General features: G+C 37.2%; 1 protein-coding gene across 2 annotated transcripts in view; it reads left to right on the forward strand.

The window, feature by feature from the left end:
* The first annotated feature begins 12,969 nt into the window (after positions 1–12,969).
* GABRG2 (gamma-aminobutyric acid type A receptor subunit gamma2) overlaps positions 12,970–21,659 on the forward strand; it is a 61,664-nt gene continuing 52,974 nt past the window's right edge. For both annotated transcript variants that reach the window (XM_058034878.1, XM_058034879.1), the window contains exon 1: positions 12,970–13,088. In XM_058034878.1, coding sequence (XP_057890861.1) covers positions 12,982–13,088 — 107 coding nt within the window. In that variant the 5' untranslated portion in view covers positions 12,970–12,981. The remainder of the gene's footprint in view (positions 13,089–21,659) is intronic.

Here is a 21,659-nt window from a genome sequence, read left to right on the forward strand (position 1 = left end):
TGGTCTGACAGAACCCATCTGAAATTTCAGTTAAACCATCCATAAACAAAATGAAAGAAGTAACTAAGCAAATGTTGTTGTGCACAAATAACTTCAGGCAGTCATTTGCCTCTTTAAAAGAGCCTAATTTATTTGTTTTCCCAGGATTTCCTTTCACAGATGCTGCAGAGATTTTTTTCCCCTCCTTCTTTCTGCAGGATTGTCACTGCAATGTCCATTAGGGAGGATTATTTTGAGAAACTGTCTCCCCATCTGTTGTCTCTTTTAAATTCTGTTAAGTAGTATTTTGCCTCCCTGGAAAAAAACTGTCCACATATCCCATTCCTGCTGTTCAGCAGCAGCAGCAGCCTGGAATGAACACCTGGAGGTGCAATTCAGTGGAGCAGGTTCAAAGAACAGCATTTGTTTAACAGAAGGTAAGGGTGGTTTTACATCATAGAACATGATGCTCATTAATCCAAAAAGTGCACTGAACCCTGAGCCTGCAATCCTTCCACACCCCAACCATGCATAACCCTGGAGCAGGTGTGTGGAATTTTTGGAGTCTCCCATCATGGGGAAGAAAGATGAATCTTACTGCATGTTATTAGAAGATTATTATATTATATTATATTATATTATATTATATTATATTATATTATATTATATTATATTACATTACATTACATTACATTACATTACATTACATTACATTATATTATATTATATTATATTATATTATATTATATTATATTATATTATATTATATTATATTATATTACATTACATTATATTATATTACATTATATAATGCTATACTAAAGAATAGAGAAAGGATACTTACAGAAGACTTAACAAGATACTTACGAAAAACTCATGACTCTCTCTTCAGAGTCTGACACAGCCTGACTGTGATTGGTCATTAAGTCAAAACAATTCACATGTTGGATGAACAATCTCCAAACACATTCCAAAGCAGCAAAACCCAAGAGAAGTAAATGAGATAATACTGTTTTCCTTTTTCTCTGAGGCTTCTCAGCTTCCCAGGAGAAGAATTCTAGGCAAAGAGGATTTTTTAGAAAATATGACAGTGACAGTATGTGCATCCATCCCTTCCTGGGTATTTCAAAGCCAAACTCTGTGCAGTGGAGTGAGCTCATCTATTTCAAGATGGCCAGTAGGATTATCACCTTTAAAACAAGTTCCATGATCAGTAGAATAATCAGCTTTAAACAAGTTAAAATTTCTGAATTTTTGATTTCCCATATCTCTGAGGAGGAGGTCTGTGCAATTTCAGTTTTGATTCTAAACGTGTAATATTCACCACACCTCTCTGTGTTCCCATAAGCTGTAACACAGACCCTGGTGAATAGCTCATAAACAAATGTTGTGCTTGTGATCATGCAAACTTGTTAATTCAGAGGTATAAAAAGCTGATTCCATTTTCTTTCTCAGGATTGCTATGAAACAATACAAAACTTAGTTAAGTAGTGTCTCTTAAAACCCCGACCAATTAAATCTCCATTTGACTTCTGGGTCATGATGGAATGATGGTGCAGGTGCCACTGCAAACTTCAGGCAGAAAAGCAGCAGGTTAATCTCTATTTCTGGATTCACCCTGAAATTCACTGCTGTTGACATCATCTGACAAAGATCAAAGTGTGCAGTCCATTAGTTTCATGGCTTCTTCTTTGGGAGAAATATGAAAGATTAAATCAATATTTGCCAAATGGAAAAAGATCAAAAGTTTCAGTAAAATAAATCTTGGTTTTCAGCTCCTGAGACACTATTCTAAATAAAGAGGAATGTGTAACATCTAACCAATAATTAAAAAGCACTCAAAAGCCTCCTTTGAATGGTCTCTTGCTACATCAATTCACTTGTGGATTCACTGCTGTGTTAGAGAGGACACTTCATTTTCAATGGATACATTTTTGGATTCTCCTAATTTCACTTCTACCTGGTTCTACCTGACAGTGACAATAGATATAGCAATATTCAAAATGAAACTTTCTCATACTATTTGATTTAATTAAATTTTCAACATTTGCTTTGTTATTAATATGCACATTGATATTTAGTTTAGTCCAAGTCCCTGGAATGATAGCACAAACATTATTTCAAACTAGGCAATGCTGCCTCATCATGATTATCACATGATCAACTCTAAAAATAGTGCAATTGTTAAATAATTATCATTGCAATGATAATATGTAACCTCACCTGATTATGCATTACAATGTTTTATATGCTAAAACTTCTTTGAACATTTTTTAGTTATTTTTGCTTCCAAATGCAGTTTAATTTACTGAGGTACCAATAGGATTGTATTGAAACGGGAGCATAGCACTGTATGGCCTCATTAGTTGTAACAGCCTCTCTGATAATAAAGCCTTTAGTGTAAAAGAATCAGGAAACTAAATGAGCACCCTTTGAAAATAAAGGTAGTTAAGATTGATTATTTTAAATAAATTTTCCATCATAAGATGTACAAACAGGAAGCATTCAAAGCAGGCAAAAATAAATAAACTAAAATAAACTCCTGGAAAGCTCCCAGTTATGGTACTTTACAGTAATTTTTTAATTTTAATTTTTTAGTGTAAAAGGAAAATTAACATAGTTGTTATCCCTCTAGTTTAGCTAGAGCCTTTACATTTTGCATTTTATTGTTTATAAAATTGGGGACTACGGAAGCTGGATGCAGCCCCTTCAAGTCTGTGGATGACAGCAGCAAGGGCATGGTGTCAATGTGCTGGTGAGTAGGGCTGCCATCCAGAGAGGCTGCATTTGGCTGAAGGAATAAAATGAAACTCAGTAAGAATAGCTACAAAATACTGCAATGGGATAATAGAATAATCCCTCCCCAAGTAGTGCTGGGGACTGACTGGCAGGGAAACAGGAGTCATGGCAGGGATGAAGGAGGAGGTCATCACTCACCTTTACCTGGCCTTCATCAGACCACATCTGGACCATTGTGTCATTTGGGGGCTTCAAGACAAGAAACTGTACAGTTATTCAACTGCTAAACATGAGTGAGCCCCCAGAGGACCACGGAAGGGGCTGCACATGGAGCATCTCCCTGGGGTCAGGAGGGGGTCAGAAGTGTCAGAGATAAGGGTTGTTATCAAAGGGGGAGAACAACTGATTCACTGTCAGCACAATTAAAGATTAGAATGAATTGCACAAAGAGGCTGTGAAATCTCTAATCTTGATGCTTTTCTAGACCTGAACAGCAAGGTCTGGTTTAAATTCAATCAGCACTGACAGCTCTTTTGAGTAGGAGCTGGATGAGGGATATCATGCCGGCCCTTCCTGCCTGCCTGATTCCCTGTGTACATCCCAACCCAGACCTCAGGCTTCAGCCTGATGATGTTACATTTTTCTGTGACAGGTTTTTAGAGAGATTTTGTGTTCTCTGTCCCAGTTCTGAGAGCTTTATAGTACTGAAAAGAGTCAAATACTAAATTCCTACAATTTCTATACTTGCTGTCACTGTATGGTCTCAGAGCAGTCTCTGAAGCCTTATTTCATCTGAAAAAGTAAACTGTGGTAGCCAGTTAGGGGCAGAGAAGGGAGTATAACCCTTCACAGTTTCTTTCAATATGAGCTTGACTTATTAAGTGGAATATATGGAACTACATCACTTCAGCACTTTTCCCTTGATGTGTCATTGCTTATATTAGGAAATTTATATTTTGGGGCAATAGGATTCTTGAAAGCTTAAAATCATAGAGAGACATTGAAGCAGAAATCTGTTAACATAGGTAAAAGCTAGGATGTGCTCTGCAACTGAGATCATCACACAATCTACATTTCAGAGGAGAAGGGATGATTCAGGTGCATTTTGTTGTCATGAGTATATGGGCCACGTCACTTAGAGCTGCAAAAGAATCCACTCCATATGCAAGCAGGAAAGAAGAATAAAAGACTTGTCTCTTGTAGTCCAAGCAGTTTGAAGAGATTTTCAATGCAGTTACTGTTCTGAGTATGTTGTAAGTTATACAAGATCAAATAACATGAAAAGTAACAGGGTTCAAGTCCTTCTTAGGAATATTTTCCTGGAAGTCATTGCTTAGTGGTGAACTTTCATGTCACAAAACTGAACTTCAGAGACAGAGATGGAAAGTGACAATGAACTTGGAAACATCCTTGGAAATCACTTTTTTGCTTCCATTTTCTTTTGATCTTGCAAGCAATATACTTTTTTCCCTCATCTAAATAATGAATATTGCATACCTTTATTTTTGTGGCAACAAAAGCTTTCATTGCCCCTATTAAATGAATTAATTTCCATTAGCTCTTTCACATAAAAAATATATGTATGAGACTGTCTTTTTTCTTTTTTGTTTAAAAGCTCAACTGAACAGTTCTCTGTTTAATTTCAGTCCATTATTTAACCTATACAGAGCACTTACCAATCAGTCATAGAAAGCAACACTGAAGCAACTTCATATTTGACCTCAGAAAACTGTTTCAGTGCTCTGGGATTCCCACCATAGGGCATTTTTTTGACTTATCCAAAGATAATTAATCTAAGAAGCTGTGATAAGTCTCAATCACCCTACAAAGCACCTAGCAGCTATTCATGCCCAATTATACCTGCATACATTTGAAAACTTGACATAATTCCTCAGACTAAACTGCATTTTTGCCCTTTTCTCATGTGTCCTTTGACAACAGCTTTCAAGACTTTCCGAATGTTCTGAATTTTTATTGTTTTTTTCAGATCAGCTTTTGATTTCAGGTCTAATCCTCCTCCCGCCACCCTCCTGCCTGTGGCTTGGCATCCTTACTGAATGTTCACACTACAATCCAGATCATTATTTTATATATTTAGTACTAAAAAAAAAATAATCCTATTCAGTTCCCAACAGCACTGAAAAGCAAAACACTAAAAATTACTGAGGAGAGATTTCTAGAACTATATAAAATACCCTTACTTTGCCCATGAGAATGTCATAGCATGGTATCAAAAGTCCAGAGTCAAGAAATGTATTCCTGCTAGCACACAGGGACTGTTATCAGCTATCACTCCCAAAGTGCATTTACATTCACTGCACAGAAAGTGATCCTTCCCAATGCTGCAAGATCAAAAGAGCTTACTTTGAACAGAAACATGGCCAAACCATGAGATTTCTTCTTCAGCTTTATGTAAATTTAAAAAGATTAACCCAAAATAAACCAAACTTATAGCTCAAATGCAGACATGAAAAACAGCTGTTGAATATTGTATTGAAAACTCTGCTCTTGTGTATCCTTACATTGCAGAATTAGTATAACGAGTTAGCATACACTTTTTTCTTTCTGTTTTATCTTTCTCAAAGAGACAAAAGGGGCTGCCTCCTTCTGCATGAAGAAAACATTCTTTATGCCCTTTTACTTCCATTATTTCCTGTTTTTTGGAGGGAGAATCGAAACCCATTTGCAATGATAATACAGAATGGACATAACATTGCCTTGGCAGGGCTGGCTGTAAGGCTTTCACAGAGCTCAGCACCCTGGATCCATTCCCATGGAGCCATTCCTGCTCCACTCAGCCTACATGGAACCATATTTGTGTCCCAGTGTGGTCCTACACAAATGGCAGGAAGATTTCCTCTCAGTTACTTTGGGAGCAGATATTGCTTTGCTGCTGGAAATAGACTTTGAATATTGCAATCATAGGAAATAATGAGACACCAAAATAGATCTTAAGATTATGTAAACTGCCTAAAGGAAATACCAAATCTGGCCTGAAAATACAGAGCTTTTGGATCAGTGTTAGTGAACACTAAGCAAAATGCCAGACAAACAACACATATCAAATCAGATTTTCTATACAAAAGGGATAACAGCTACAGAAAGTCAGTGATGCTGTGTCTGATAGAAGGAGTGGCATCCTCAGTGTCTGCTATCACACAGGCTTTGGAGGCTGCTGTCTTAAAATATTCACTGCTGAACAAATTCAGGATTTATATTGCCAAATCTCACCTTTTTTACTTTTAGATCTCACTTTCTTGGTAAGAAAGAAAAACAGAAACAGCAAAAATATCTTTACTGAAAATATAGAGATTAAAGTTGTGAAAAGTGACATTCTGAGGTTTAAGTTTTCTGTTAAGCAGTGGACTTTTCCTGCAATAATGAAAAAGAAGGTTGCACCTCCTTGTGCAAAGCCCTGAGCTCAGATAGCAGTTATATATACTCTTAAATTGCATTAAGGTTTGTCGAGACTTCTTAAGCATGCATTTCCACCTGCTTCCTTTGGCCTCTTGTCAGGATTTCTAGACTACTTTTCTGAAAAAGTGTATCTATTTGTAGGAAAACTGATAATTCACTTCTTTTTGAAAGAAGTAATCATTCTCTTAAGGTAGCCAAGCTATTTTTATCAGGCAGAAAGCAAGCATCTGATTTTGATGTTCTTGTGGCATTATATATTGTGAAAAACTAATAAATGAATGAACCATGATTTCCTGGTCTATGAGAATTTTCATTCTTCATACGGGAATAAAAATAATACTGTAGATGTGCACAGTTAAATAAACAGATTTAGCAACCTCAAGAGCACAATTTCTTTGTAGTAGCAAATAAGAAAAAATTATATATACAATGACTTAGAACAAAAACATATCATTTACAGAACACATTAATCCTGCCAAATGTGAGTATACACTGATGAAATTACATTTTCAAGCATATTGGTCCATGAAATGTGCTGTTTCATAGCTGATTTGAAGAAGACCTGTTTCATTTCATTCCAATACTATATTCAATATATTCAAGTACTGGAACACAGTTATGGAAAAGCATCCTCTCAAAATTTCAAATGTGTTTTTCCCTTTGGTATTTAGTACTGACTGGGTATTTCTTCCTTTCTCATTGCTGAATAGACAATACCTGCAGTTACAAGTTCCATGCAGGTAAATATCCAAAACAAGGTGCGAGTTGGTTGAGTGGTCATGGGTAATAATCATATTTATGAGCAATAGAATTCAGCTTGCCCCATTGAAAGTGCAAATTACGTAGAAAGGGTTCCCTTGTTCTTCATGTAGTGATTCTGTCATCACCCCAGAAAGGAGCCCAGTATTGCCACCCTCTCTCAGCCCCAGGAGTGAGAGCTGGACAGTTCCAGCATTCTCCTTTCCCCTTTGGCTGGTGCTTGAACACAGGAAGCAGAGTCTGGCTTCCTGGCATGGTTTCAAAGTGGTCTTAAACTTAGAGATTCAGCACAAGGGAAACATGGGGAGGAAGCTGTAGTTTGAGCACAGGGTCTTGATTTATGCTCTTAGTATAAACATGTGAAATACTGTGCACAAGACTGAAATATGTGAATGCATATCAATAAATGACTCCTCAAAATCATCTTTCTTTGAAAGTCTTGGGAAACAGAAACTTCTCCTAGGCATTAACAAAACTATTCAGAAAAAACTCCATTAATTTATTCCTCAGGAAGGACCTTAGCATGGTGATTTCTTCCCATAAGAACTTAGTGTGAAGGAGCTGGGCCCTCTAGGTAAGGGTACAGGGTAAAGAAGCTTAATCAGGTCAGATGCAGGGAGATGGGGAATGCGGTTTTCTCCAAGAGTTTGATGATAACAGAATCTTAGATGTTTGCAGCACAAAATAGCATTTGGTAAGTCTGCTCCTGGCAGGAGCTTGTACATCTAAGCACAGTGTGAGAGCTCTTAGCCAACAACTTGTTTTCTTTGCTGTTTTAGCACAAGATCAAAGCACGTAAGCAAACAGATATTTTAGGGTTGTGCTTTGGTTGTATTAGGCTACCAGAATTCTTTCTTTTAAGTCAAGTACTTGGGAAGTGATTGCTTTGAATAGAAACCTGGTGATGCAGATTGAATAATATCTATCTATAAAAATGTTCACTTTGCATTAAATCCTGAAGTACCACCGTATGTGGTAGTGTCTTAGGAAACACTTCTCAATTTTAATCACTAAGCTTTAAAATAATTCTTTAAAAATAATTTTCCAAGCAGCATAAGATTTTGACTTTTTAAAAAAATGCAGTAGGTTGAATACTCTGAGAAGGTGGCTTCAGCTCAAAAGGTTTCTTGAGAGAATTACTATTTTTAACTCATTTAGTCTTTTATTTTTCTTTTATTCTGACGGTTTAAGTGAATCATCTTCCAAATTAACAGGACTGAAACAATGCTTAAACAATAATTTTCCAGCTAAATAATAAATACACCTTAGAGTCCTACTTCAAAATTCTGTGGCATCCTTACTCTCCACAATGATGGGTAATATTTCTGACTCCGTCCAATATTTACCAGGGAAAAGCAGCAGCAAGATTCAATATTAAGATGGGACTAATTTTTAATACTATAAAAAATTCTTATATTTGGGTTACATTTGGAAAAATAGACAGAACTATGGCTGGATACACACTGCACTGTACTTCTGAGTTCATATACTTGGTACTGACATGAATGTATGTATTTGTGCAGATGCAATAATTTTGTTGGGCTTGGTTGACAAAGCTCTTTGAAAGGTCCAGATTTTATGTTGATTCAGTCAATAATCATCTCCAAACTCAGATTTTAGTCTAGCACTTATCTAGTGCAGTTTTTGTTCAGCCCACCCCCATTCCCCTCCTTCACAGACTCACTGTATTTTCAGCACACGGATTAAAAGAGAACGAGGTGTCTGGGTGCTCTAAATGAAATCCTCCCATGCACAACCATGAACACACATGTACAGTAATAAATGTATCAAACCATGACCTACCTTTCTCCTAGAAGTGTTTAAAGATTAATTTGTAGGTTTACCATGTTTCAATATGCATTTATACACCTATTGATGACCAGAAAATGTGTTAGAAGATAGATCACGGGAAAAAAAGAAAGATTATATCAAATCCTAGATCCCATCAAAGAAATGCCTTCTATTGGATTCTATTTTCCTCAGGAGTTCAGTATTAATAGATTTACCCAGGGCTAAAATATGCTAGGAGATTAGTTGAAGAAAACAAAATGTTATCAATGTTATAACTACTACTATAAAATATATGATTATATGAAGCTTTATACAAGCTATTTTTAAAAATATGTGCATTCATGCAGTTCAAAAGTTTTTTTATTTATAACTAGGATCTTTTATTTCAGAATAATTTAAAACAGTAGTTATGTATTTTTCTAAGCATCAAAACGTTACTTGATATGTAATAAATAGTCTCATAAAGCTTCATAATAGAAAATTTAACTACCTACACATTTCCTTCTTATGCCTTTAAGAAAGCATCCTCAGCATGACCCACATAAACCAGTTACCTCTACCCAAATCATGTGCCATTTGAGAGAAAGTGAAATCAGCACTTTATTTTGGGTGGTTTGCTTTGTTTTTGTCTAAAGCAACACAAGGAACAACAAGCTGAAGCAGAAAGAATTTCCAGATAGGAACATGTGATAAAAACAATCTGGCAAGATATTGACATTGACAGAGTCCTTTTTATACTTTATGCATCTTTTGTAACACCTACTTTTGCATTTGCTTTTTCACTTGTATCTTTTTCTTCCTCCTTTCTGATGTGTGATCTAACATTTGATACACAGAAAATAAATAATTTTAGGGTAAGAAAAAGTTATGTTTTCCTTGGACACACAGGGAAATCATAGGAGCTGAGAAACCCCTTGCAAACAAACAAGGTGTCTGCCAAATTGACTAAGATACTTTTATAATATTCTAGGCTGATACAGAATGCATCTTTTTGGAACAAAGACTTCTGTGTTTAATTATTCTTCATAAGACAATTTTTTCAAGAACTTGAAATGATTTGTTGTGAAGATATCACATTTGTGCCCAGGGACAAGTTACTATGTGGGATTGGTTTATCACACCAAAGGTGGCAGGAAAACATTTCACACTAGGCAGTGTCCTCATGTAAATTTGATTCTTTGTGATAATTTATTATGATGGAATCCTGAAATATCAGTGTCTGATAGAGCTTGTGGGTACAGAAAAAAGAACACTGTGCTTCAAAGACAATGTGTGTTCAGAGAGAAAACAGCCTGGTACATTTTTGTTTTCTACGGCAGCTCTATCTGCTACAGATAAACAAAGTTTTTCCTAGCAGAGCTTACCAGCATAATAACATAATATTGAAATTCTTTAAGCATAAAATGTGGGGTTACATTCCCTTCCTTCAGACTGAGGTTGCAAAGAATTGCCAGCACAAATTTGCATTTAAAATTACTTAGAGCCAAACTGGTATTGCTTGATTATTGGTGGATAAGTTTTATGTATTGGGGTCAAGTATTTTAGCATTGAAATGATTTTATCTTGGGGCACTCAAAAGCCTGACTTGGCCATTGTGTGGTCCACTGACTGTAACAGAGGCCACAGATCCTAATTCCCACTACCTAAGTCAATGCCTAAATGCCAATTGCAGGCAGCTGAGATAAAAATTAAAGCTGATGTGTCTGGGATGAAAAATTGATCGTAATATGGTGCTGCAAGTTTTAATATGCAAAAAAGTCCACACAATTTTCAGAGTATACTTGTCTATCAGAACGCGCTAATAACCAATTAAGAACGTGAATAGAATGTACAGCTAATAAAGTACCCACAGGAATAATATTATCAATGGTCTTCTACATCTTTTACATCTCTGAGCAATCCAGGATTAGTATTACAGCATCCAACTCTTTTTGACTTACCATCTGTGTGAGGGGGAGCCTGGAAAACTTTCTCAAGCTTTGACACCTGCTTGTTTTTCTTCTATTGCAGACCTCTTGCAAGAATAATGAGCTGAGCCTCTGGAATGAAAGTGCATAAGAATTTTGTAGGAATCCAGCAGCTGTTTTCAGACAAGAAGACTTTGTTAATGGAACAAATTTTCAGTAAAAAAAGTGCAGAGTAAAGCTGCCATGCTTGTGCAGACACAGCTGCAGTAGCCAAGACAATAAATAAGTGTTTGCACAGTTCAAATTCTTAGCTATCAACAATTTTGATTCCCTCACCAAAATACACACAGCATTTTCATCCTTCAAAGGAATGTTGTGATAACTGATGAGAGAGATTACAGCAATAAAATCACAGAAGCGTCATGTGTGCAGGTAATGAATTGAACCATCAGCAAATGTTGATATTTGAACATGCACATATACATACACACACACACACACATATATATATATATAAACACTGAGAAAAAGAGAGATATGGGGAGAGCATTTAAAATATTTTATAGCTTTCTATCACTGAAGAGGCTGTATTTCAAAAATTGGTGGAATAGATTAATTAACAATAAGACCATTAACTGGAAATATCAAGTAACAGGTTTGCAACTTGTTACTTTCTTTGTAAACACTGATAAAAATACAGTGGGTTAGATATTGGCTCCAATAATCATCAAACTATACAGGAACCAAAGTGTATTTAATTGAACTAATGATATAGATCTATTGATTATTGTTAAAATTAAATGCATTTTGTTTGGAAACAGAAAAAAATTAAGTTGATGGCAGAAGGCTGGATCTGTGTTTTTAGAGACTCTGAGAAAGCAACTACTGTATCTAATTCTGATGGATAAATTTCATTCTGCATTTGGACATTGGGAACTAACAGATTGTCCAAGGTACTAGGAGGTTCGAGCAGAATCCAAATGTCAAATTTGTTTCAGACAAGACTAAGTCCAGCAGAAAATTTTGATGCTTTTATTTTATTGGGAACATTTCACTTTTCCATAATTGAAATTTTCTTTAGGATAAAATTTTATTTATTTGTCCCTGAAATTTTAGAATAGTGGGCTTGGGATGAAAAAAAAAAAAAATGTTCCTGGAGATTGAATTTGCCCAATCTCCCAGTTCATAAATGTCATTGGGTAGGCTTGTTATTGTCTATATTTACTTGGATCTAGACAGAAAAAATAGGGGAGGTAAAAAATGTTATTGTTGATCATAGTCCAAGTACCTATTTTAGACTGAAGCACTCTTACTTTAGGAAATCACGAGATTCCCCAAATTATATACTCCACTAGTAGTTGCTAAATTGCATTTTTGGATAACAGAATTAGGAATTCTGGTGCCAAAATTTGGCAGCATTCATCTTCCATAGTCCTCTAGTGTTTCCCCTCTGGCCAGGAAGTGTTTCCTGCGTCTGTGTAGCCTCTTTTATTAGGGGGAGGGGAGATAAAATCCTCGCATATTCCCCCTGATCCTATCACACACTAAATCACCTCATTCATACTGACTCCACCAATGCTGCTTTCCCCATTTCCTGAGTTACTTAGCAACAACCATCCCTCCCTTTTCCACTCCCCCATCCAACCTTTCATTTTTTTCCCCCTTTGCAATCACGATTTCCACGCTGTTTAGAAAAATGAGGATGCTCAGCAGCATAGGGCGAGTTTTTCCTTCCAACCTCCTTTTTTATGCCTGCCAAATCCTTCTCAGCTCCAAAATGAAAATCCAGGCTGCCTGCATATGTGTAATCAAAGGTTAAAAAGCACCCTGGCTGACACCACGCATGTGTTAATCTGTGCTGCAGCAGAGTGCATCATTTCCACTTTGACCTCAGAGTTAATCTGCATTCAGGCAGAAGCTCCATTGCTTTATTCTTTTTTTTTTTTTTCCCCTCTCATTTACTCTTTGTTTCTTTATTGGATTTTCCTGCATGTGTGTCAGCAGTTCCGTAAATGTGTATGTGCTCCTTTCCTTGATGTTTTTATTCTGTGAGTGTCTGTGATTTTCTCTTTTTGTTTGGGTTTCATTTTTTTCCTTTTCTCCCAATTATATTATTTCCCTAGATTTGGAAGCTGCTGCCTGCTGCCAGAGCTGACGTTTTCTGATTATATCCGCAAAGGGCTTGTGCAGATCTAATTTCTCTCCCCCTGCATATTAATTCCCGCAGCTGGGCGCAATGTCTCATCCCACTGACGGGACCTGGTAGGGAGGAGGGAGAACTACTACCAAAAAAAAAAAAAATTAAAGAAGGGGACGGATCCATCTGCAACCGAGAGGAAAGGGGGAAAAAAGCTTGGGGGGGGGGGGGGGTGGGGGGGCTGGAATAGAGATGATTCCTCCAAATCCAACAAGCCTGGGGAGCACTGCATTCTTGAATCCTGCATTTTCTCTCAAAATGATGGTGTGGGCACTTCTGTTCTTCTCTCTCATCCAGTGGTAAGATGTGCTTTCTGATTCTGTTTGGGAGGGTGGGGGGAGAGGGAGGGCTGGGGGGGTGAAGGATCTGCGAATTTGCTGAGCTGTCGTGAGAATGCCAGAGGTTTGGATAGTGGCATTGCATTCATCCATCTCTAGCAGCTGAGATCTTAGAATGTTTTATTTCTCTTACAATTGTTGTCGCTCTGACATGGACAGAGGGAGGGTGAGCGGCGGGTGTGTGCGATGGTGGTACATGCCGGGGCTGTTCATAGAATTTGGTGCCATATTAATGAAGCCTTTTATCTCTGAATTAATCGCTTGCTCCGGTGCATGGAGCTGCGTTTTGCGGGCACAATGTCCGTGCATTCCTGCTTGTTTTCCCGGAGCGGGCAGCCCCATCATGGCTGTGCGGGGCTGCGCGGCGGGCGCGGGCAGGGCTGGGTACCAAGGACAGGGATGCGGGTCCCCCTCGGCTCCTCCCGGCTCCGCACGGCTCCCTCACAGCTCCCCCGGCTCCGTACATCTCCCCCGGCTCCCTCAGAGCTCCACTAGGTCCCTCATAGCCCCTCTGGGTCCCTCAGAGCCCCCGGCCCCAGCATCCCTCCGGTGCGGGCGGCCGCGGCTCCCCAGAGGATGCGATAGTTTTGGGGTTGAATGTTTCCAGCTGAATGTTGCCAGCACACCCGGCTCGTTCTGCTGCATGTGTGTGCATCATGCAACCAAAGGGAAAGGGGTGAAAATCCCACAGCACAGGAAGCAGGAGTTCATATGTGGATGAGCAGAAAGTGGAGGGCGGGAGAATTGCTGCAGTGCCAAGCTTTGCGCTGGAGCAGACATCCCTGCAAAAATGTGTGGACTGTGCATTTAACAGGTTAGATGAGGGAAAATCTCTGCACGGCAGAGTGTGTGGCCTTCCAAGAGGCAACAGACCCCTCCCCACAGCTGCACAAGCCATGTTGTCACTGATACCTTCGAGAAGTTAGTGCCACTCTGCTACTACTAATGCTAGATTCACACAGGCTTCTCAAATTTACCGTCTTTCCCCTTCCTTCCTTTTACATGGATGTTACTATACCAAAAAGTGGGTTCATTCTCTTTGCTTTTCTGTATTGTTTGGTTTATTTTTCTTTCTCTTTCCTTTTTTAAATTATTTTTTAAATTTAAGTAAAATCAGGCTTCATACCTGCAATGGTAGGATCTTAGTTTAAGCCAAATTAAAGGCCAAACTGATTGGCTGGGGAAATGAAAAGTTGCTAGGTTTTCAAGTAACTTTTTTTCCAAAGAAAAAGAACTTTGTAAAGAATTCCTGTGAGAAGAAACTAAAACGGGTTGAAAATTGAGCAGAAAATGAGAAAAACTTGATGAGCCTACTGTGAGGGTACTTTGGTGTTGGGAATAAGACAGGTGTGAGGTATTTTTGACTCTTATAAAACCAGTTATGGTTACTACCTGAATACAGAAATGGAAAAGTCAATTTTTACACCATTTTATGACGGGCTTTCATATTATTTTGACATAAAACTTCCACTAAAATAATCCCAGATACTTATTTTAGCACACTTCCTTCTTTTCACTCATCTTTCAGAAAAGCATTGCCTGAGAAGAATTTTGCCAAAATTATTTCATAAGCTTTAAAAGAAACCCTTCATAATGCAATTTATAGTTTTATCTCAACAAAATGTTCTGTATTCTGTTCACAGCTATCTGATAGCCAAGATGGTTTCTTTTGAAAGCCTCCTGACCTCATAATTTTGAAGAATAAATCATAGACCGAGAAATAATAGCTACAAGTAAAGGGAAAATTATTCTCACTGCTTTACAGAAACATTTTAAATGAGTCAATATGCATATGTGATTTTAATTCTAACAATCAGGACATTTTCCTCCTCCCATTGTGGAAGAAGCCTTGTTATTAGTTTTGGAAACTCAAGGACCAAGATAGAATTATAAAAGTTGAATTTAGATACCATTTATTTATAGCCAAGATGAAAGGTTTTCTTTGTTAAAAAGTCATCAAACACTTGAGAAAAAGGGGATTATTATTGTATTGTGTGTCACTTTTCAGAGAGACTGAAATTTAGAAAGGCTAATTCAACACTCTAACAAAGATGCTCCACATTGAACATCTGAATAAATGTGTTGACATCTAACAGAACACACACAGAAGTTTAGGTATTTGCAGAATTTGATCAAAGTAATGATTACCAGTACTGTGCAGAAATCTGAACCCTGTTAATACAAAAAAAAAAAAAAAAAAACTATATAGAGAAATTTATTGTTGTAAAATCATTAATATTTAGAAGACTGAAGAAAGAAGAGGAAAGTTGAGACACCACTCAGGCATTAATGCAAGAAGCTAAAATTCTAGCACTGGCTCCAGTAAATCATGAATGAATTAAAAAAACCCTTCATTTTACAACACTGTGGTATTTTATCTTTAGAGAATTTGTATCAGTTTTATGAAACGCACAAAGTACATCCTTACAACTGGGCACACTAAAGTTTTAGGTAGTGCTTTTGACCAGTTGGTTTCTCAACATTCCTAACTGGACTGGAAACTTCTTGCACAAAGTTCCCTCCTCCTCTCACCCCTCAGATCAGTGTCACAGCAGTGAGCAATCCATCACATGGGCTTGGAGCTGTGTTCAGTGAATATTGGTCAGATCAAGCTCCCAATTTCTGAAAATTGTACATAAAAAATCCTTGGATCAAGAGAACTTAAAATTATTTAGGAAAATATATTTATACACCTGATGGGGTTTAATCAGAACTAATTATTTGATGGTCCTCATCAAACATACAACATGTATTTAAAACATTACATGTAATAGAAATCACCAGCAAAGTTTCAAAATTATTTAAAGCTGTACTCTGCATACTATTGATATATGGGGTTTATCAATTATTTTTGCAGAGCTTTAACAAACTGCCACCAAAACCTACACAATACAGTGGAAAATAATGTTCAGATGGGTAATTTTTTCCCAGTTGTTTGTGGCCAAGTAGTTTCATGGCAACATTTTTATGCTGCAACTAGATGCCTAAAATTGAAGACTGTCAAGACTGATCAAAAAAACCCCATAAACAAAGCAATAATTTCCCATCAAAATAGTCTTGTGCCTAAGTGAATACATGTATTTTTATTAGAAAATTAATGAACATGAGTGTAAATAAAATTCTTTTGCTTATGTAAAGTGGTGTGATATAATGCCAAGAATATTCTTCATACGGACAGTCACTTAGAATAACTGTAAAACTTACCAATATCACTTTGGTGTTAATCCTGCAGCCATAGTTATTCATACATTTCCAATAATTTCTCACTGACACTAAGCCAGAGGTCCCATTACTGGAATAAGGAGTTGCTCAGTAAGAGACAATTTTTCACCTCACAAGGATTAGTCCCTTTTGAAGAAGTGTCGTGATAGAAGATGAGGATCTAAGTCCTATTAAAATATGACTTTATCCTTATCTATGATGCCATGAAAGTGAATATTTCATACACTCCAGTGTTTGTATCAGCAGAGCTAAAACTGTGTGGACACAGGACCTGCACTACTTGAGCATTTCAGGGGGAGCAAGGCCTGCCTGTGAGTTTTTCATGGCCATGCTGCATTCCTGACTGCTGGGAGCTGCAATGCTGAGACACAACAGCTATTATTGCCATATTATAACATAATAGCTATTATAACAGCTATTGTCATAAACACAGTACCAAAACTACTGATCTAAAGTAGATTTGAAAATTAGGATAAATTCTATTGTTAATAACTTGATGGGGCAAAAAACCAAATTACAGACGCTGTTTCCCTACTTGAAAATATATGATTCAGAATTATGGATGAAACTCTTTGACTAACTTCTGTTGTAGTGACTAAACCACCTAAATATAACCTGCATGCCAAAACTCATGTACTCCAAAATACTCCAGTGAGTATGGAAAGCAATGTTATTTCTTTCAGAAAGTTTGAATCTTTGAAAATCTAAAAAGTGAAAGCTGCTAATAAAAAACTATAGAAACTAACTACAGTAAAAATATCTTAGAAAATTGATCTGCTCTTTTAATATAATATTTCCCATATTATTCATATTATGTGTCTTCTTCATGGCCATTCAAATCATGCTTTAGAATCTTTAGGGTTTAAAATGTTTGTGATTAATGGTAACCTGGAAAAAATATCTTGATTTGGATTGTGTTTGTATTGGTTTTATTTATACTACATTCAGTCTATTGACATATACCACTAAATTCTGTAGCAGTTGCACAAAAGTTTAAAAGGGAAGAGGAGTGAATGGATGAAAGGGAAAGAAGCAAATGTCTGGTCAAGGGGAACTCTTTCCAAGTCTCAGTCCCAGTACAATTAAACTCCTATATGCTTAAGTAGTGACCACCACTTTCTCCAATAGAGAACTGAATTGTCAATTGAATAATGAATTATTAAATTATTAGATAAAGCATTAGACACAGGTGACCAGTAACAGAGGCACATGCATAGGATGGTTGATTTTTTTACAGTACCTTGCAGACATACATTCCAGTAAGCTCCAAAGCAGAGGCAGTTTTAAGGTCACTATCTGTGCCTGGCACTGTCCTGCAGAGAGATGCACTGGCTCATTTGGAGCTGGCTCTGTCCCTTCAGCCCTCCCCTTGTCACAGGGAGTGTCAGCCACTCCAGCTGTAAAATATAGATATTATTATTATTATATACATTCCTACATATATAGTCCTATATTCTATTAGGGAGATCATTTGATTACTTATTTTTTTAGCATTCATGGGGATAACTGGAGTGTTCTGGGGTTCTCTCTTGGTGCAGTCTGAACTGCAGCTTTGCAAACCATGGCACCTGCACCCCACACAGAGAGACCTTTAATGCAGAGGGAGAGGTGGCTTGTGTGAGACTGCCAGTGAGTTGGGTAAGACTGCAAGTGAAGAGCAAAGTGGAGATGGAGGGTGGATTAATGTGAATTCAAGCTCAGAAAATCACGGAATCACTGAATCATTAGGTTTGGAAAGGATCTCTGGAGATCATCCACACCAACCTTCCCTGCCAAGGCAGGGTCACCTGGAGCAGGAGACACAGGAACGTGTCCAGGTGGGTTTGGGATGTCCCCAGAGAGGGAGACTCCAGGAACCTCCCTGGGCAGCTGTTCCAGGGCTCTGCCACCCTTAACATAAAGAAGATCTTCCTCATGTTGTGGTGGAATTTCTTGTGTTTCTGTTTATGGTCATAACTCCTTGTCCTATTGCTGGGCACCATTGTAAAGAGTCTGGACACATACATATAAACACAGAGAAAAATATCCCCAAAACCTGATACAGGATGCCAGAGGTTTGTTTTTTTTTTCCATTGTTATGCTCCATAGCCTATTTAGGGTTGTACTTTTTAAAACAGATTTCTTTTGCAATGTAGATTTAACTTGAATGATAAGAATGTATTGTCCATTTTCCTAGTTTTGCCTACTAAGAAACCAACATCATATCCAACATCTAATGCTGAAAATCTCAGCAGTTCTGGGAATCTTCTCACATGGCAAGGCCTCATTTTATCCTCTCAGTAATTCCTGTCCCACTGAAGTCAATCTGTTGCTGAGGAAAGCCAGGGCATATCCAGTATAGATTCATACAGGTAGTTTTGTGCTTATCTAAGAACTCAGAAATCACCCAAAGTTAAATTATAACTCAGTAAGGATCTTCAAAAAGGCTTTCTTACACTGCATAATGCTTTTGCAGAAAGCTCTCAACCTACATTCCAGCTGATTTACAATACCTCTAAACATTTTTTCCTTCATTTCTTCTTTTTTATTCTATACAGATGATCAGCTAAAACTTCACACTCCACTTCAGACCACAGACTGTAATGTAAATTGATCTTAAATGGCACATAAGTCTTTCCCTGGCCTTATGGACAAAAAGGAATTTCTCCATTCTAGAAAATGAGCTGCTTTCTCTGAATGGAACTCCTGAACAAGCACCAGGGAGGCTTTTTGAGAATATAGGAGAAAGAGAAATATTCATTTTCATTTTAGAAAAGATATGATAGCTGATGATAGCAATGGACATCCAGATAACTTCACTGGATGGAAATGTAACTTTCTGGGCTCAAAGGAGGAAGCTGTTTACTTAGAACAAGCTACAATGAATAAAAAGACCTCAGAAAGTACCAGGAAAGAACCATAAATTCCAGAAAAAATGAGCCAACCACCACAGTCAGGTATCTACAATTATTATCAGGTAAGGAAGATCCTTTCTCATGGAATGAGACTAAAACTCATTGAGCACCAATGAAGTTAGGGACTACAACTGCCCCTAGAGAAAACATCCAACACACAAAAACCAGGGTGAAGAGATATTTTAGGTGATGGAGAGATGAGAAAGGAACGGTATAAAGTGTCCACTGCAGATGCACTGATCTTTTTAGACTCAATTTGGTGAGTGACTTTTGATGACTTTAAACTCAGCATTCACTGCACATTTCCTTGTGATAATGGATTTTGGCCTAAATTGTCATGGTGCTGTAAGGAGTAGAGTGTGAGAGTCTGAATTCACCTAGAGTGTATTCTTGTGGAGGTGTAATGTCTTTAAGGGCATTTTATTTAGGTGAGCTCCTGCCTCAGAAGAGCTCTGGTGCAGTAAGTAGAAGCTTTGCTGTTTGAATTGGGTCAGGTTTCCTATTTTAATGTCCAGAAGTAACCTGCTTATTTGATTCTTCTAATGAAGAAAAAATTTAGCTTTGCATTAAGCTAAGAACTGAAAAAAATAGCAAAACAGAAAATAAGATTATTTGCTTTTAAATTTTTCATATGAAGTGTTTAGAACATAATTTATATCAGAATGTGTAACCATCTCCTTCAATGTGAGAAATTTACAAAAGGACTATACATTTTTTTTCTTCCATATGAAAAAAGAGTGGGTGAAGGGAGATACATATTTTCACAAGTTCCAACACCTGCCAACTAGCTCAACCAAACTGAGGTAAAAGAGGGGTGATGGTGGTAGGTTGAAGAAAACTCTTGAGAGAATAGTGAGGATTATATCTAGTGTCATTCTGGGGTATTTGTATAGTTGCAACAAAAAATTAATATGCAAGTCTTGTCAGACTGAGTATTGGGTATTCAGTCTGACACACGGTGATATCCTCTTATTTATATAACAGTAATATTTTTAACACAACTGCTGTCAAAAAAGGAGGCTTTAATGCTGATGAAAACCACCAGCGACTGCAAAAGCAGAAGAGAAATGTAACAAATACCTTCCCATGTAAATGAGTACCTCAGCTGCATAATGTTTTTTCATGTGATGTCCTAAGCAACACAGAAAAAAGTTGACTACAGCAGCTTTACTTGTTCTGTCTTACATAAAGGACACAGAGCATGCAATGATATTATCCCTGAAAAAAAGTTTTTCTTCTTAATAAGGGGGGTGATGCAGAGCCCAAATATTTATAGAGATTCAAAGAGAAGAAAAATATTTAAAAATCATTAAACTCAGTGATAGCACTCCATTATAGAAAATCTCTAGCTGCATGTTTCTGAAAGAGGAGAGATTTTACCAGGGATAGTTCTGCCCTTATCTTTTGCTCTTATCCTCTTTTATTGGCAGCTGCCAGATGCCAAATACATGGCTCAAAACACCACTGATTTGACCCAGAATAATGGCTGCATTATGGTTACAGCAAAGTGATAGCAGGCAAGAGAAAGTCAGTAAATCATGCAAGAATATTAGTGCAACAGTTGATCACCTCTAAAAAAGAAAATCACTATTGTTTAAAACATTTTCATATCTTGAGGATCAGTTCTATTTTTTCAGATCTAGCGGAAGGACATTTTCACACATATTCAGTAAAGAACAACACAATGTGTAGGCCTAGCTGTGAAATCTGGCCATTGTGTATGAAAATAAATATTAGTCTTACAAGATAGAACTTTCATCCATTTGCAGTTTATAGCCCTAAGACTCATTCTTCCAAAATTTAAGCAAAACGTTAAAGAAATATCATTTTTACCATACCTAAACCAATATACATAGATTATTACCAGAAATAAAAGATCAATATATGTAAAAATCTATTTAAAATAAACGAAGGATAATAATGATCTTTTGGAAGGAATGGAATAAGAAGTTATTTATTTTTTATGCTTGCATAAGCTCTTTCTAGATGATGCAGGTAGTCATGTATGAAATTGTATTTTTTACTGAATGTCATCTTGGACTTTGATGTGAACCCTTGAGATAAAAGGCCACCTTTCTTTCTGAGCTATTTATCTTCTTCAACTTTTTGAATGCTCCATGTTCTGCTCAAAAATATTTCTTGTTCTATACGTTGATGAGAAATGCACCTTAAAGGGGATCTTATACATACCTCTAATAACCTTCTGTCAGAATTCCTGTCCCCCCCAAAAAGTGGAGAAAATGAGTGTTTTCCTTCACTAGTGGCTCAATTTTATATTGTGTAACACAAATAGCATGTTCTGGTCATATGAAGCTTTTGTTAATCCACAGCAAGATATCTTCAGATCCAAAGAGAACTCTGCCTGCTGCAACAGATTGAGGATTATCCACTAAATTCCACTTTCATTTAATTCCCT

The sequence above is a fragment of the Melospiza georgiana genome, chromosome 15 (assembly GCF_028018845.1).
Source record: "Melospiza georgiana isolate bMelGeo1 chromosome 15, bMelGeo1.pri, whole genome shotgun sequence".
Lineage (NCBI taxonomy): Eukaryota > Metazoa > Chordata > Aves > Passeriformes > Passerellidae > Melospiza > Melospiza georgiana.